This window comes from Zosterops lateralis (genome assembly GCF_965231275.1).
Source record: "Zosterops lateralis genome assembly, contig: SUPER_6_unloc_1, whole genome shotgun sequence".
Taxonomy (NCBI): domain Eukaryota; kingdom Metazoa; phylum Chordata; class Aves; order Passeriformes; family Zosteropidae; genus Zosterops; species Zosterops lateralis.
The window spans coordinates 1663410-1681786 of record NW_028154616.1 but is presented as its reverse complement, the minus strand read 5'-3'; the positions used below and the strand labels follow the sequence as shown (position 1 = coordinate 1681786).

The 18377-nt window shown below is 44.1% G+C and overlaps 1 protein-coding gene across 3 annotated transcripts in view; it reads left to right on the top strand.

Moving 5' to 3' along the window:
• Positions 1-1298: 1298 nt before the first annotated feature.
• Positions 1299-18377, top strand: part of MPPED2 (metallophosphoesterase domain containing 2) — a 104162-nt gene continuing 87083 nt past the window's right edge. Inside the window, exons 1-2 of one of the 3 annotated variants that reach the window (XM_083885324.1) lie at positions 1299-1462; positions 6372-6614. In XM_083885324.1, the coding sequence (XP_083741450.1) occupies positions 6487-6614 (128 nt within the window). In that variant the 5' untranslated portion in view covers positions 1299-1462; positions 6372-6486. Of the gene's footprint in view, positions 1463-2622; positions 2638-5978; positions 6615-18377 lie in introns of those variants that run through there. The other 2 variants (XM_083885325.1, XM_083885323.1) reach the window with 2 other exon arrangements.

The window sequence follows — 18377 nt, the reverse complement described above, 5'->3', positions numbered from 1 at the left end:
TCTGCAACTATAGCCTCAGACTCTGCTCCAGGAAAAGTTTCCCTGGAAATGTTGCTTTGATTTGGGTAGGAGGACGACCCGTGTGTGGGCCATTTTGTCTGAAACAGGAATTTTCCCTTGGTGGTTCACAGTGCTCATTTCTATCAAAAAGGATAATGACAACGGTAAAAAAAAATCAGACTGTAAGGGTAAATCTGGGAATAAACCTCTTATGACATTTAGTCTTTTTCAGGTTAATTTTTCATAGTTTGCCACGTTTTGAAACAGGACAATCCATTCCGGTGTATTTCTGCCTGGCAATAGAGAGGACCCTTCTCGTGGCTTTCAGCAACAAAGAAAAACCTGCCTACTTGCCATGCATATCTGAAGGTTGGCTAGAGTCAAAATTACTTATTTAATATATATAGGTCACTCACTTACTATTAGAGGCCTGCTATTTATTTTCTGTCTGCTCGACTAGTGAAAAATATTTGGTTCTTTTGTTCCTTCTCGTAATATATTTTTAGAAGCCTACCTTTTCCATTTGCTGTCTTGAAAGTAAAAAGAACAAACCCGTCTAATCTTTACTTTGTTACTGTTGTGGCAGTTGACACAATCGCTGCGGTTTTGGCGGGGGTGGGAGAAGGGAAGGAAAAAGGGGGGGAACAAAAAAATAGAACAGCCACATCCCTGATTCTGTTTTTCCGTAGAAAAGCCCCAGTTACCCTAAGACAATGTTCGGCCTGCAAGGCGAACCCTGGTGTTTCTGGTCGCTGAGGTAAGCTTACCTACAAAGGAGCAGGGCACCCCATTAACAAACATCCTGAGACCAAAGGTGCGGCGGAAGATGCCAAAAACTCTTTCGAGGATTTGGGGGTTTTTAATTTGGTGCTGCTATTACTTATTTATTTTGTCACCTCTGTGGGCAGCGGAGGAGCCGATGGGCGATGCGGGGCCGTGTCTGGGCGAGCGGGCCGGGCGCTGCCCCTCGGCGGGGCGAGGGTCCCGGTGGGCTCGGGCTCTGCCCGGCCGCGGCCGCCGGCCCCCCCCCGTAACCCTGGCGGAGCCGTGCTCCAGCCGCCTCAGCGCGGGGAGGCTGTGCCGCACTTGGGAAATGCAGCAGCAATCGCTCCCTCCCTCCCTCCCTGCCCGGGGGGGTGAAGTGCGAGGCAGCGGGAGGAGCCGTGTGTGTGTGTGTGTGTGTGTGCAAGCAGCGCCGTGGCCGCCGTGTTTCCTGGTGCCTGCTCCCTGACCCCAGTGGCAGCCCCGATCACTGCACCGCGCCCGCCCTCGCCGCCGCTCCGCAGCCGCTCCCGCAGCCGGACCCGGAGCCGGACCCAGGGCCGCCGCCGCCGCCGGGCGCCGCCGCGGGGTCGGGCGCAGGTTCTGCCCCGGCCGCGCCCCCGCAGCCCCATGGAGCGGCCCCACTGCCCGCGCTGAAGGCATCCCCGACCCGCCCGCAGCGGCAGCCGGCGGAGGGGAGGTGAGCGGCCCCGGGCCGGTGTCGGGAGCGGGGGGGGCACGGCGGGGGCAGCGGCGCACAAAGCGGCGGGTTAGAGGTGCCGTGTCATGGGCGAGAGCGGCGGCCGCGGGGGGGGGCGGGCAGGAGCTCCGGCGGCGGCGGCGGGTCCAGCCTCCCGCAAACAATAATGAGGATAAATCCGGCCGCCCGCGCTCCCGCTGCCCCCGGCGTGACCGCCCGAGCCCACCGGGTCGGGTCGGGTCGGGTCGTGTCGGGTCGTGTCGGTGCGGCGGCAGCGGCGCTTCCCCGCAGCCGAGGCGGCGATGTCGGCGGCGCTGAGCGAGGCTGCCCTGCCCTGCCCCGCTCCTCAGGCCGTGCCCCCGCTGCCCTCCGCCGCTGCCCGGCCGGGCGCACGGGCGGCAGGGGCCGGCGGCGCCGGGGGCGGCCCGCGGGGCCGGCGCGAGGTCGAGGCCGGGGGCGCGGCGGCGGGGCCGGGAGGGTAGGCCGGGGAGCATTGTGCTGGCTGGGGCCAGCGGGCGGGCGGCAGCCGGCGGGCGCAGCGCCGAGCGGCCCGGCGGGCGCGGGGACGGGGCCGCCAGCGCGGAGGGAGCCGAGGATGGGGGCGAGGGGGGGACATGCTGCAAAAGTAAAGAGGGAAAGCCGGGTCGGATCGGCGTTCCCCGGCGGAGTTGCCCCTTTCCCTTTCGCCGGCAGAGAAGCCGCTCTGAAACCTTAATCCCGGAGGCCTCAGACACTTGGAACCCTTGGAGGAACTGGGGGCGCGATGCAGGGTCGGCACCGCCGGAATAAAAAGCAGCGGGCATCACCCGCCCGGCCCCGCCGCGCTCGCCCGCAGCTGCCGTGGAGTTCACGGCATCCCTCCCCCGAGCATCCTCCCGCCCCAGCCATTTCGGTCCGTGGCTACTGCGGGCACGGGGGCGATATGAACTTTGTGCGGCGCGGCACGTAGGGCGCAGACAGGGCAGAGATGCTCCCCGGTGCCGCGGGGCGGGGGCAGGGCAGGGCAGGGGGCGCGGGGCGGGGGCTGCGGCACACGCCGGGACGGGGCCGCGCCGGAGCCATTGGCCACCCGGAGCCATCAATCACCGGAGGGCGAGCCCGGCGCCCCGCGGGGCCGCGGCCGGGGCGACCCGGGACCCAGCGGCGGGCGGAGGTGGGGAGCGGCCGGAGCCCAGGTACCGGGACTCGGCGCCGGGGAAACGGGGCGGGGGAGCGTCGGGGTCCGGCCCCCCCCGCCGTCTCCGCCGGTCTCGATGGGCAGCCGGAGCCCGGAGTTGTGCGAACTGCAGCGCGGCATCTCGGGGACCGCGGGGCCGCCGCCGGGTCCCTGCGGGGCCGGGGAGCGCACCGGGAGCGCCGGGGGCTCCGGGGGCCGAGGCGCGGCCCCGGGCGGGTGCAGCGCGCCGTGCCGGGGTAACAACAAGGTGTTGACACGGGGTTAACCCTTCCCGGCTCCTGCCTTTCAGCGTTTTCTGCTACAGCCCGAGCCCAGCTAGAGGCACATTTTTGAAATTCAGATGAGGAAGACGTAAATATTTTATTTGGGGAAATAGGTTTTTGGCGTGCCTGCACGTACATACGCAGAGCTCGTGTGAGCGGCTCTCCGTGCAATGTAACGTTACATTGAAAATTACTTACCTGTGCAGATCTCGGGGCAGTTTTTTGTCAGGGCGGCAGTGGACAGGTTCACAATTAGCTGCACCTAAGTTTGAGTCAGCCCCGTTCCGAAAAAGTGCCGGTTTACACCTGTAACCCTGAGCAGATGTGTACAATGGCACATCTCCTGTCTTGCTGCCGCCACAAATACACGCTGGGAAAGGATAAGAGCGTGTATCTGGGAAAATGCAACACGCTGAAAAAAGCATCACGGAGGTTTTTAATATAGTCGTTCTTACTTAAAACTGCCTCGGAAGGCGTGGAAGATATTACGTGTTGTGTTACTTGATAGATGGGAAAATCCAACTTTTATTTTTTTGTACTCATCTCCTGTGTGTAACCTTCAAGCAGTGCTCATATTTGGAGAAAGAAGAATGGTAGCGATTCGAAGAAGTATTTTTTAATTTCTTTTCTTTTTAATCTTGGGCCTGAAATACATTTGTTTTAAAGTTTTGAAGTGTTCAGCTTCTTTCTTCTATTTTCTTCAGAGACGTTCACAGTAAAGAAGGTAATAATTAGATACTTCTGATAGTTGAGCTGTAGTACTCTATGGAGTATGGAATGGAAATTAAGAGATTTGACACAGAAGCCAGCTTCAAATTATAATTTTTTTTTTATCCCCAATCTGGCATTTGTTGTTGAATTTAATTTTAAAAGGATGCTTGGTTCAGCTTTGTCTCAATTTTAGTAGAGATTTATTTTTAAGATTAAAGATTAGAACAATGGGAAGCAATTGCAGCTTATACACTTATAATCTTACTGAGAGTCAACTTAAAAGTATTTAATACGGCTATTTAAGTGTCTTCTTGTCACTTGTTTTATGCCAGTTAGTTGTAATTTCTTTCTGTAACATGAACTGTTACAAACATTGTAAAAAATGCCTATTATCTTTATGGATAATTCATTCTCATGAACAAATTAGATTTTTCTTCCATGAGTGAACTATAATATGAAATTTAATGTTCTGACCTTTCTTATGCTGGGTTGCTGAAAACAGTGTCATTTAGCTTTTCTGAAAGCCCAAGCATAATTTTTGTTGTTGGTTTAATGTATTGTTTTATATCGTTGCTTTTAATTGCAGAAAAAAATTACATTTTCACAGTACTTCTTAATATATGCAGGCTCTAAAGTTCTTGCAGTGTAAAAGAAAAACTCTTTTTTTTTTTTTTTTTTTTTTTTTTCCCTGGGAGCTCTGATGGGCAGCATTCTCGTTAATGACAGTCATTTTTCTGGCAGGAAGATGTTTTCATTTGTATTTACTTTTCAGTACAGGGCAATTATGCTGCTCTGCATTGTGCACCCTTTGTAGTTTCTGCTCAGAAGAGCTGCAGTGCTTGGAACAGGATTGCAGTTTGAAGCAGGTGTTGTGTTTTACTATTATGCAAAATAACACTAAAATATGATTGTAAAGGAAATTGAGGAAACAGCTGCAAACTTGGCGTGGTAACCACTACATTGTGTGAGCAGTTGTAGCATCTTACATGGCATCTAGCACAGCTAAGATTTGTTTCAGCAAACTCACCATCTATTATTTTGCTGCTGAAACCTTGTTCTCACAAGAGAGGTCCATTCGGTCTCACAGGGGAAGACCAGACTGTAACCACAGTTACAAAGCTCTACCATCTCTAGTGGCAGCTTTTCAATTGATGCTTTTTTTTTTTTGTTTGTTTTTTTTTTTTTTTTTTTGTTTTTTTTTTTTTTTTTTTTTTTGTTTTAATATACCTTTTTTTTTTTTCCAATGCTAAAGAAGATGAAGGATAGAATCCAGTTACTGGAATGAAGGTTGCGGAATGTCTTAACCCAACTAACATATGGAAGCCTACATAGGCCTGAGGTGGTAAAATAGTAAAATAAATGGCCTATAGCAGGCCATCTGCCATTTTCTGAGCGTTTTCATCATGCTTCATGCCAAACTGGAAATTAGTCTTTGTATTAAAAATATATTTTGAATGCAAATCAAAGATTTCAAATGCTTAATGTTACACATGGCAAACACATTTCTATCTGGAAGCAAGAGAAATCCAGGAAAATTGCACTTGAAAAATATTACTTAGTTTGATGCTCAGGGCTCAAGTCATTCTCTTCTCTTTCTCATATTTTTGTCTTCCCAGTAAGGTGCTGATTTACTTTTTTAAAATACACTCCAGATATGGGGAGTTCCACTCTTGCATGTGGCAGCTAAAGGGAGGAACATCAATGGATTTTGAGTGTCGTGATCTCGTCTAATCCTCACAGCTAGTGCAGCGTGTCCCAGCTGAGGATTTGCCTCATAAATGGGGCTTTTAAAGAGTTGCTCATCTCGAAAGTACTCTTGGAACATCAGCTGATCAATTTTCACAGGGTGCCTCTGACAAAGGCAGCTGAGGTACCCTCAGTTTATTGACTGAGGAAATCGAAGTGCAGATTTTGCGCAAGAAACTCAGCAGAGCGTGTTTGGGATGTTTCTGACTCTTGGGTTATGCTAATATTACGGTACAGATCCAGTCCTAACACAAAATATATTTAAGAGCACTCTGAAGAAGTGAAAGACAGGGCTTCAAAGAGAGGGAAGAGCCTATTTCTTTTGTTTTATGCAGAAATATTTATGCGTAAAATCGTGCTTAAGTCAGATAAATCATTACTGTCTGGTAGCTAACCGGTTTCAGTGCTGGCAAGTTATAATATGGATATTTTGTTAACATTGCCTAGATACCCGCCTTTCTCAGGACACATAAGTACATTGATTCAAAGGTATTTGGGCAAACCTTTTGCTATGCAACTGTAACATGTTCTTTACATCAGTTTTTTGTAAGTCTTTCAGTTGTTAGTGTTCTGAAGCTACAGCAGGGCCTTAGAAACAAGTGCGTATATTTGTGGAAAGTAATTTGGCCTTCAGGAAGCTGGGTCCACTTGTAATTTCATGGTTGCAATTAACACAATATGTTATTTAAAAGAAAGGGTATGAAATGGGCAGTATTTAACTGGAGCTTTCAACACAGATATTTTATTCCCCCTTCCCCCACCCCCTGAAGACGAAGCCTTACTTTAAGCATTCATCCTTTGGATGTGTCTAATGATGATGGAGTTGGATGATGAGGTAATTAAAAAAAAAAAAAAAGTGAATAGTAATGCATAGAGAGGGGTGATGGGTGCATCAAGAACATAGAAAAAGATCTCAAATCTGAATGGAAATCAGGAGATCCTAGGGTAATAGGTCTGTGTGTGCTTACATCCCATGGCTCATAGCAGCGTGTGCTGTGTTTCCTCCCGGCAGAGGTCACGGAGTTGATGCGGAGCTGCTGCGAATCAGGAGCTGACTGGAGCACGATGCCCTACCCTGCCCCTGGCCTTGGGAAGTTGTGAGCTGCTCATGTCCATAAGGAGGAAGGATGGCTCATGGAATTCCTTCACAAGGCAAAGTTACCATAACGGTGGATGAGTACAGCTCCAACCCAACACAGGCGTTTACACACTACAACATTAACCAGAGCCGGTTCCAGCCTCCACACGTGCATATGTGAGTATTCCCGAGCTGTGTGCCTGCCTGTGCCTGGGACCAGGAGTGCTGCTCTACGAGTGGGTTGAAAACTGGGAAATTTGCTTAGTTAGTCACGGGAGCTAAAAGGCAAAGTGGTTATCAGGTTTCCCACCCGGCGTGTCTGGGGCTGAGAAGCCAACTCCATCCTCTCCCGTAGGTGACTGTGCCCCAGGCTCCGTGCCACCACCTCGGTGGGACTCGCCCCACGTTCTCAAGCTTGTCACTTTACTGAGCTCGCTTTAACTCACCTGAGGGACCCGTTGCTTTAAGATTTCAGCTCCCCCCAGCGCTCACACTCAGCTGTGAAATAGGTCTAATTGGGACTAATTGTCCCCCCGATCAGTGAATCCTTTGTCCTCCTGGTTGCGAGTGGAATGTGAAATGCGGCACATGTTCCACTCGCAACCTGCTGCACAAAGGAGTCGGGGGCTGCCCCGTAGTTCCTCCCGAGAACTGCAAATACTCTCTGCTAAACAACAGCCCTGGCCCGAATCGAGGAAACCATGGGAAGTGGGGAGCTGGAGGTTCCTTCTCTCACCTCGTAATTCCTGGGTATTGTGGCACTCAGGTACAATGGGCTGCTAGCTTAGCAAAGAGCTAAGTACCAGTTTCAACTCTGAATTTCCTTCCCATTGTTCAGTGGGGTTTGATCTTTATCTGTTATTTATGTGAAGGTTCTTTTTCTCCTGGCATTAATAGACTGAAAAGCACGTGAGACTAAAACAAAGCCGACATCTCTTGACATCCTGCGGGCTATTGTTAGGCTGGATTTTGAACCATGTCACACTATTGAATATGATAAGGATTTTGCATAATAAGGGGGGAAAGTTGTATGGTACTTCATTGCATTTTTGTTATGTAGAAGCCCGCCAGAAGAGTCACAATGTAGAGAGTTCAGCACCTTCTAATAGGATTTCGTGTGGTTACAATGTTCCTAAAGGCAACTTTAGGAAGGATGCCGAAGAGTGTCTGTCGTTCTTTCACTTTTCAAGGTGAAAAACTTTCCATTAATTACATTTGATTTATTACTACCACGATGATGTAACTTCTAGAAACATTTCCACGTCTTGATTCTTTTCAGGCCTTTCGTCAGCAAATTTCTGTTGCGTGTTTTGCACTCCAGGCTGTGTCTCTGACATTAAGTGTAAATCTTATTGAGAGAAAGAATTCAAAGCAAACAAGAGAAAATCAGAAGACAATTTTAAAAAGAACCCCCTCCTATTGACATTGACTTCGGTGGGAGCTGAGTTTAGGAGTAAGTGTGGTGTTCCACCCTGTAATAATTGTTCATGCTTTGCTTAAAAATCTCACAGGCAGGCATAGTGTATCTCTTAAATGGTACTAACTTGATGTGTTTCTTGAGAGATACTTGTTTGGAAAAACTGTGTAGTTGAAATAAAAGCTGAAACTTCAAAGTATGGTACAGTGACAGTATTTAAAATAATTTTTAACCTAAATACTGCAACTTTCCTGAAATCAGAAGTTTGGTTTCAGCAGAGGGTGTGACACATGAAGGGGAGTTCAAAATTTGGAAAAATTGGAAATTAATTAGTCTCAAAATCACAGTGGAAGCAGGGACAGCAATGTTCAAGTGCAGGAGGTGAGTTCAGGTGTAGGTCTGGATAACAAAAGACAGATTTCGGAAAACTTGTTGAGAAAAACAAGAGGGGATCCTACCAGGTTGGTAGAGGAAAGCAAGGAACTGAAGAAATGAGTGTGCTGAGGGTTTGTGTGATGTAAGAACAGTAGAATTGTTTCTGGGGTGGGGAGACTGGGTTATGTGGTAGCTTCAGATGGAGTCTTTATTTGTCTTCTTAATGTATTGTAATGGAAGTTTTGTGTGTTTATCTGAAAGAAGTTGTCATCAAGTGAGAAATCTTAAGAGAAAATTGATAAAAGCAGTATTAAAAAAAACTCCCATGATCTCTGTTAGTGCCACATTGCTGCAGCCACCAGGGTTGATTTGATTTGGTTTTAACAGTCTGCTTTTCTTTGTTGCTGTCTTTTAAAGTAATGCATGTGTGTGGTTTGTTAGTTTCTTTTTGTTTGTTTTGGTTTCTTTTCCTGAGAGGGAGTTTGAAGAGGCTTTATTCCCTAGTGAGAAATTTATTTCAAAAATCATGAGATGAAGAGAGATCAGTAAAGCAACATGGGAGCTGAGTTTTGTGACATGTATGTGAATAGCAGGGCAGGATATTGCTGCAGGACCCTGCTGCATGCCATAATTCAGTAGCTGGGTGCAGCTTAAGGGCAGTGTTCTTTGCTAAAGGAAGTATTGTTTTTAAAAGTAATTTCTTTATGGATATTCATCTTCACATGCAAAGGTGAGAACTGGTTTCTTGGCCTACACTGGGCCATGTACATGGTCCCACATCCTTTGGCCTAACTCTGATTTCACATAGAGTAAAGGGGAGCCCATGGAATATCACCAGCATGAATCTGGTGGGTAAGGCACTACTGGCAATACTTAGCCTGTTCACATGTCTTGGGCTTTTTCTCACACTTTTATTTTGTGCCTTTCATGTAGTTCAATCAGCTGGGATAGAGTTATCTTTATATGTATTATTATACCAGTAGCCCTTAATTTGTCAGGTAAACAACAGTGTCTTTATTACAGCTCCCTTTGCTTGGGCTGGCAGCAACAGCAGTTTTGTCAGTATAACTTTTGAATCCATTTGTCCAGCTGTTTTATTTTATTTAATTTCATTTCCCTACTAATTAATATTTGAACAGGTATTCTAAAGGTAATTTTTGCTGCACAGTTGTTTTTCATAAAGGGATGTAATTTTAAATATTATTTTGTCATCCTGAAGTTGTGCTCCCACCCACAGGTTTCATTTGTTTTCTGACTGTTATGAAGTGTTTGTATTTGAATGCTTTGTCCAATTATTGTTTACTTTCAGTTAGTTTTAATTAAATGCATCATCTTAGTTCCCTGCTTTCAAGGGCAGCTGCAAAATAATAAATAACAACTATAATATATAATATGCTTCCCTGTGCTTAATGTTGATTATTATTCTTTTGAAAGTTTTCCTTCTTTCAATTTTTTTTTTTGTCAAGAATTTTGACTTAAAAAGGGAAGTGCTTCTTGCTCCGTAGGTGTAGAAGTGTGTGTTTGGGGGGTGTGTGTTGTGTTTGTTTGTTTGTTAAACCAAACCAGCTTTTAAGCCTGTTTAGATATATTCTGTATGAGGCTGCTAGCAGTGGTACCAACAATACCAGTGAGCAGCAGTAGGATGCAGCCTGGGGACAAATTCAAATGAAAAACTACTTCCTTAGGTTTTAACCAGCCAAACATCTTCCTCTTTAGGCACAACACCCCATTTACTGCAGGGGAGGAAAAAAACAAAAGAGGAGAGTGAAATAAACCTTGTGTGTCTGTTGTGGAAAATATCCCTTTGGACAGGCCTGTCTGCTGAGAATGTGGGAGTTTAGTGACGATAAAATAGCTGTAGCCCAAGCTGTTGCAGGCTGAACCTTTCAGAGGAGCTCTTTAGGTTTCCTCGGGTCTCACCAGCATGGCTTGGTGGCTTCTTTTTATGGTAGTTTGAATGCATGTTAACACTTTGTTATGGTTTGAATCCAGCGGTAGGGGAGTAAGAAAGATAGAGGTTTCTGTGCCAGAGCAAAATTCTTCTGAATAAGTTTATTCATTTATACCTGGAGATACATTTTTCAATCTGTAACTATATAATTTTACTGCCTTTTCTGCACTAGAGCAATCTCCCATGTGAATATTCTTATTTTCAAACAAAGAGTATAAGCAGAGTTTTATATTGGTAGAAATATATGTCTGGTTGAATAAAGTACATAAATGTCTGTGAGTAAATGTGTACATATAATAATAATAATAATAAAATAAAACCACAGCTATTTGATAATAGAAGAAAAAACTTTCAACTGGGATGAAACCTTACATTATTAGGACCCAGAGATCTTATTAGACCACTAACCTTGACACAGAGGATCTTAGTGGGGTTTTTTTTTTTCTTGGGGAAACCATCCTGCATTTAATGGTCTTTATAAACTCCCACTGAGATTAGTGGGAAATCATGCATTTGATTTGCAGTATTCTTGGTTTTTGTTTCATGGAAGGTGTGTGATATTTAGCAGGAGGGGAAAAGAGTTGGCATTAGCAAAATACGAACTCATTTGACATTTACGGAGAAGTGGAGCTGGTACATGTAGTATTACTGGTTGAGAGAATTAGAGATTCAGTCTTACATCAGTCAGCTGTACCTTGTGTGGCTGGGCAGGCTGTTTCACCTGGTACTGATGTGACAGATTTGTAGGAGTTTTGCTGGAAATTGGTCCTCCTATGACAGCTTATGACCATACAGGTTTCTTTACCCTACTTATTTTTCCAAATAAATAAATAAACAAACAAATCAGTATTCTCTGAGACAATCAAGTGACATTTAAGCTCTGGTTGTGAAAACAGGAATCCTTTGAATGAGTGCACTTGGAGCTCGAGTGTTACTTTCTGACACTGGGATGTTTTCCTGGGCTCGTGGCTCACTATCAGCTTACCTTGGGGCAGGTTTAGTCTCCTTGCCCTCTCTGCTCCCTAGCTGACCTGCAGCAGTTCCCAGCCCAATGTGTGAAGGAAAACAAACCTGGTTTTGTTTAGGAGCCTTTCAGCAGCTGTCCCGAGGCTGCTGAGCTCTCCTTGCAGTGCTCATGGTGAGGATTCCCTGAATATAGGGAGGGACACAGTGGAGGTGACAGCCCTTCAACTGTCCCAAAATAAAGTCCCCCACTGCAGAAGAGGGCCAGGAACTGACTGTGTTTTGTGGTCCTTCTGTCACAGAACAATGGAAGCTGGGTGGCAAAGATGCCAATTTTAATTGGCATTAAGAAAACTCTTACTGGTGCTTATGAATGAGAAAACTCTCATACTGGTGTATGCAGGAGTGAGGATGTCTACCATCTTGCTGATTTTACATTGTTCAAAGTTACTTGTGCAAAAATGTGAGCAGCACGAAAGTTCTAAACTTAAATTTTATGTGTAAAATGAAAGTAGCTTTTTTTAAGAAGCTACACTTATTTGGGATGCTGGAGTGTGGAGCGTAGAAAGTGTTCACACAGTGGTGATGTAAGGCTCAGGAATTACAGTTTTGTAATTAAAATTCAAATTTAGGTGCCTCATATTGTGCTTATACAGTGCAGTCATCATATACTAAGCACTCTTGAAAAATTGATTAAATTTCTGACCTTTCTTTTTGTCATTGTAAAAAGGAATAATACCAACCTATCTTAAAAAAATGGCCTAATATCCCTGGAAGGCTAATGCTGTAAAAGTGCCAATATTATTATTATTATAAATGTAGGACAGGTTTAAAATATTTTTTGTCATCATTGCTCTATTATTACTTTATTTATTTATTATTACTTTCCACATTGCCCTGCTCTAAGACAGACAGAAGCCAGGTCTGGTTTCAGTTGGTGATAAACCCTTTCCCTCTTGTGCTGGTGGGCCCAGGCTGCCAGAGCAGTCCCTGTGCCTATCAAAATCAATCCATCAGCCCCTCAGTGTGAGGCATCAGCCTTCTGCAGCTCCCTGTGCTGTCTGAATGAGAAAAGCTGTGCTGAGGGGTTCCTCATAGGGCTTGCAAGGGGGAAGATTCCTGCCACAGGGAAAGGCTTCAGCTCTGAACCTGCTGCTCCCCAGCTGCTCCTTCCTGCCCCTGTGCCACATGCTCTGCACCTCCCCAGGAGCTGGCAGAGCCTTGGGGAGGCTGCTGGTTGGGCTGGAACAGTTCAGGTTAGAAATGTCCATGTAGTTGGGTGAGGTTTTTGGTTTGGTTGGATGGGTGGGGTGGAGTTTTTTTTTTTGTGGGTTTTTGTTTGTGGTTTGTTGTTGTTGTTGTTGTTGTTGTTGTTTTCCACTGAGCTACTTCAGTGGTCTCTCTCAGTGTAGCCCCACCAGGGGAGGGTCACAGGGGCAACAGCACAGGGAGCTGGCACTACTGTGCTTATGGATCCACCACCAGTGGGCAGAGATACAAGGAAGGGGATATTTGTTCACCTTTTGTGCAGAAATAAGACTGATGACGATTTTTATTGATGAAAATGTGCTGTTAAAACGCCTTATAGAGTCAGTCTGGCTGCTGTTGGTAAACCCTGAGAGGGAGAAAAAACCCCCGGTTTTTGTGTTCATGTACATTGGTGCACTTTTATGCTGTATTAATCATGCAGAGAAGCCTTCAGGTAACAAACACTTTATCTGTAAGGCACCATCTCAGTAGCTGAGGACTATAAAAGGAAATTTTCATTATATAATCTGACTTCATTATAGTGTTAACTGTAGGGTTCATTTAGTGGTCAGTTGGTCATACTGAGACACAGCTGACTTGCGCTTCCATGTTTATGTACGATACACAAATGTGTGTTTTGGTCAGATCCCTGGTCAGAATGATCAGAATCTGATCCCACACCTTTTGGGAGATGTGTGATGGGATCTGACCAGGAATGCTTTTTGCAGCAGTGGCTCCTGCCACAGCACCTTGTGCTGGAGGGAGGCTGCTCACCTGGGAAATTCTTTGTTGTGAAGTAGTTTGACAAAAAAGATGGATATATGTCACAATCAGGATGTTGTACTGTCACTGGAAGCTTGTTAATTTCTTTTTTTAAAATATCAGGGCAGTAAGGATATTGTTGTGGAAGCAGGAAATTCTTGCTTTTATTTAGTGCTTTAAGCGTGAGATACAATCTGTCCTGTGAAAAAACTTCTAGAGCGTAGATTGCCAAACAGAGTTAATAACTAAATTTGCAGGTCCCACACTGCAAATCCCACTGGAGAATTTTTGGCTGGTGGTTTTCTCCTAGTGGCAGGATGAGGCTGGTCTCCCCTGAGAGCAGTGATGAGGGAGCCTGTTCCCTTTGACACATGACACGTGGCTATTCCAAGGAAGGTGCTGCCTACCACACATTCTACTCTTTTCTTTTACAAACCCTTGCTAGAATTTTTTGTTGGACAAATAAGCAAAAGGAAAGCCCTGTGAACAATGTGAGTTTAGATGCCTATGTTACATGTTAAATTATTGTATGGAGCTTGCTTATGTTTGATGCAAGACTTTCGGAAGTGATCAAGTGTTGGTCATGGACATTGATTTTTTTGCACTCATGTTGGCATGGTAATTTTTTGAGTTTACATTTCTAATCTTGAGCTCCCAGAGGTGGCTCAATTTTGGAGTCAGTTTCCTAACATTGGTATCCACGGAAAAATTCAGAAACAGAGGGCTGGTGTGTCTCCCTCTCAAAGGAACACTTGAACAGCTTGGTTTTGAATTCTGTAATATGCCATGATGTAACTTGAGAAAATAAATGCTTTTAGGCACAGTGAAGTACAATGAGGCAGGGACATGCCTTTAAAACTTGCATCTCTGCATGGTGAACTTGTAAAGTTACTGCTGGGAAGGCACAGGCCAGTTTGGTGCTGGGATTACCTGCATTCCTTCAAGTGACACTGCTGGCAGGGGGAGGGCAGTGCTGGGGCTGGGCAGGGAGTCCCCCCGGTCCTGCATGGGAAAATCATTCCCTTCATAATTCACACCAGGTTTTCCCAAGTCCCTAGAGTGGATTTTCCAGCAAGCTGTGAGTTGTGGTCCTTGGAGCAATGACTTCTTGTTTCCAGTGGTTTGAATCATACTTGGCACATGCAGCTGTGGTTTTATGGACTTCATGGAGGTTGTTTCTGCTTGCAGAGGCCCTGACAGTGGCTCTCAGGTCTTTTCTGGGATGTGAACATGCAGAGCACTGCAAAAGAGGCTGTCTGCATATATGCATATATGTATTTCACAGCAGGTATTTCAGAAGGAACAAACAGCTTGTTTGATGGGATTTGGAAATTCAAGTCTTACCCATTTATTTTCAGCTTTGATGTGGGCCATTAAGGTCTGCAATTTTTAGATGGTGTATTGTAGAGGGCAAGTTTTGTGTTACTGTGTGGTTGTTTTTAATTAGGAGGAAGCTGTGACTGAATTATGGATTTGTTTAGGCTGGATTATCAACTCCAACCATTAATCTAGCACTGCCAGGTCCACCACAATATAAACCAATATGTTAACTGCTAAAGATATTTTAAAAAATCCAGCAAATTAAGATCACATAAGATAAAACAGCGAACATGTGTGCATTTAAAACACTGAAGTCAAACCAATCCTGTCCTGTGGTAAATGAGTCTAGACTCCATTTAATGGTTTTTATTTTGCTGCCTTTTCCAAACAAAAAGTTAGGGTAGGATAATCTCGCACCCAGTAACATTCCTGGAGCAGTACCAAGCGGTTGGAGCAGAAAACGGCAAGTCTGGATTCCAAGAAATAAAGTTTAGGCACCTGGTGTTGCAGTCACTTTATTTATCTCCTGAAGAAGAGACCATAAAGCTTGGTCATAACCTCGATAAAGCTGGAGATTTCTCCCACCACGCGAGCTGTGTGTGTCCTGGGTCTGGCTGTCAGCAAGTGCTGGGGGATGAGCAGTGCTGCTGCTGAAGCTTTCAGAGTGGGGCAGAGAGGATGGCTGGAGAGCAGGTCAGCTCATAATTCCCAAATACAGTTGTTCTCTTCATAACTGATGGATGGATCAGGCCCATTTTATTTCTGCTGCCAACAGAGTTCACCTGTGTAGTCTCCACTGACAGATGCTTGCCCTTATTTTTACATACCCTATTTTCTAATGGTCATATTTTCTAAATTTAAATCATTATGTTGAGGGAGGTGACAAATAAAATCCCAACCATTTCTTGTTTTTACTGAAAGATTATTTAAATTACTGTGCTGTGGAGTATCTTTCAAGGTTTGTTTTTGTCACAGGTTGCGGATTTCATATTCCCAAATCCTCTCTTCCTTGCATCCTGGCTGACATTAGAGATTCTTCTGGATGTTAACAGGGGGAAAAAACAGCACCAGAGGCTTCCTTGCAGCAGAGTCTCCACTTACTGTAGTGGGCATTAACTTATATCCAGCACATTAGACTTAAAAGCACACAGCCATTACGTGTAGCACTCCCTTCCCAGGAGGGCAGCAGATGGAGAGAGGATGGGGGAGGGAAGCAGGAAGGAGTGTGATAGAGGGACTTGATCTGATGTATTTGTAAGCCAGGAAACTTGCTATTTACCACATTTACAATTTCTCTGGGATAGGGGATTGAGTGTAGTGACTGTGAGTGTGAAGGTCAGCACATTACTCCTAAATGTTTGGCTATTGCATCAGTTTATGGGAAGGAAAAGGTGCTAGTCCAGTATATCTTCTCTCCTGTTCCTTTTATATAGGGAGCACAAAGAAAAAAGTCATTACTTTTTAATTACTCTAGGCTTCTTTGTTTCTTAAAGCATATTCACTTTTGGCCAGCAGTGAGCATTAACAATGGGTTATTTGCTTTCCTGTGAATGGTGAAGTAGTAGTTTTGGGGAAAATAATGTTCAGAATTAAAATTTTATGTCATCCAGCATATTTAATAAATAGGAGCCTTGTCCTATACTTGTAAAATGCAGTGATTAGTGATGACATTATTGCTTCCAGTGGGACAGGACCTGCCACTTAAAAATACCAGATTAAGTGGCTCCCTCAATTTTAAGTAATGATTCTTTCAAGGATTTACCTTCTCTGGTTGTTAGCAATGTACATATAACATGATAATTGAGAGATACTAAGGAAGAGGGAAATTTTGTCTTTGTGGTGTGTTTATTTTGTAAATTTAAAGTCATCCAGGCATTCACTTTTATTCTTGGTGGAAAGCAGTGAATAAATTAAATAAATTCACAATTATATATGAAAAACAATTATATATAACCCTTGAATTACTTGAAAGTTTTTATATATAATTGTTTCATTTTGATTATATCTCTCTTGACATTAGTTTGATTTTCCATAATCTTGTTTGTTAAACAGGGTTGTTTGCAGCTTTGACAGGAAAGTATGCTTGCAGGAAGAATTAATTTTGCTCTGCTCTCAATACCATTCTGCACCTTGAAAGTTTCCACTTATGTACCTTCTTCGGTTTTTTGAGGGAGAGTTTTGATTCAAATTGTAACTTTTTAGATGTTCTGGAGGTTATTTTAATTGTTTGCATAAAGTTCTTAGAACAGTTTTTCTCCTAGAAATGCATAATGAGACTGCCCACCTCAAATGCTGTAGCAGGAGTTTCAAGCACCCTCTGAGAATTAAAATGCTGATGGTAATGCTAGGGGTGGTATATTATTTTCACCCCCTTTTTTTTTATCTCCACTGTGACCTTTGGTGGTGTTCTGCTCAGCTACTCTGCATGGCTGCTTTCTGAGAGTGCTGCTGCCTTAATGGAAGGATCACACACGCTGTTCCTCTCAGAACCTGACACTTCATCTTGGCAGCAAAACACAGACCTTTAACGTGTGCAGTTTTCATTTGTTGTTGGTTATCTATCACCAGGAGCTCTGTGCCTTTGAGAAGACAGATTTGTTCAAAAATGTGTGTATGTAGAATGGAGACTTCATTTTCTTTCAAGGAGGATAGAAAAGAAATCCCTGGTCTGAAGGAATTAAAATGATCTGTATTTAGGGGGATTTTATTTTGTGTTCTGGTTCATTCATTTTGGGTATCATTATTACAGAGCATGTTTTCCTGAAAAGAATCCTTGCATCCAGTCTAGATTGTGAAGAGAAATATTAATTGAAGTTAAAAATTAATTTTGGATCACCTGGCTTCCTTGATAGTCTGTTCATACTATCGTTTTATAGTGTCACTATTTTCATTGAGAGTTCCTCTCAGAAGCTTTTACAGATGTCATTCTACAGCATGAAAAAGACCTCTTCTGAATAATCTCATTCAGTGAAGACTTAAAAGGTATAAACTGAAATATGTAGAGCCAGGAACTTGGTAGAGTGTTGTTGTTGTTGTTGTGGTTTTGTTTTTTTTTTTTTTTTTTTTTTTTTAATTAGTTCAAAATACATGGGGTCCTATAGAAGATTTGGAATAAGACTCAGCAATTTTCTGTGTATCTGTCTATAAAGAGACCATGCCATTTCTTTGGGTCCAGATACTTATATAATCAAATGCAGGAGGAATGTACTGGAAATGACCAAAACAGAATAAATAGAAGTTGAGAAATATATAAATGATCTCAAATATCCAGAAATAACCAGAGAAAAGATGTTGGCTTGAGGTGTAGTTCTTAGCACACCCTGCACCTGCAGCCATATTTTGTTACAATTTTACGGCCTGCATATGTGTTTAAAGCCTTTCCTGCCCTAGCATGAAGTGCAGCAGTGTGATATATATCACAGTACTGCTGTAGTGGCAGGGTTGGAATCTGTCTTTCCTGTTTGTATGTGTTTTATTATTTCCCTAACAAAAAAGTTTTTTAGATTCTGAACTTCCAGACTTATGCCTTGTAGTTTTTCGTGCAGAAGCGTGGCCATGCTGACCAGGAGGTTGTTTATAGGAATTCAAGCAGAATTCTTACTTATATTTTGTTGATTTTTGTGAGGGATTTTTTTTTGTTGTTGTTGTTTTGTTGGGGTTTTTTTAAGGCACTAAACAGCTTTCGGTGGGGTAGAATTTCTGCTTGTTTAGTGTGTTGCTAGATAATGAGCTCTAAATGAAAAATCAAGCATCCTGCTATCTGTCCTCTGAGTCATCTAATCCTAAACAACATGCTCTGCATTCATACAGCATAGACAGTGCTGACATGTATGGTCAAAGAATTTATGGAACTTTGTTTTTCCCTCTCTATTTTCCAAACAGAAAAAACCAGAAATTTAAGAGT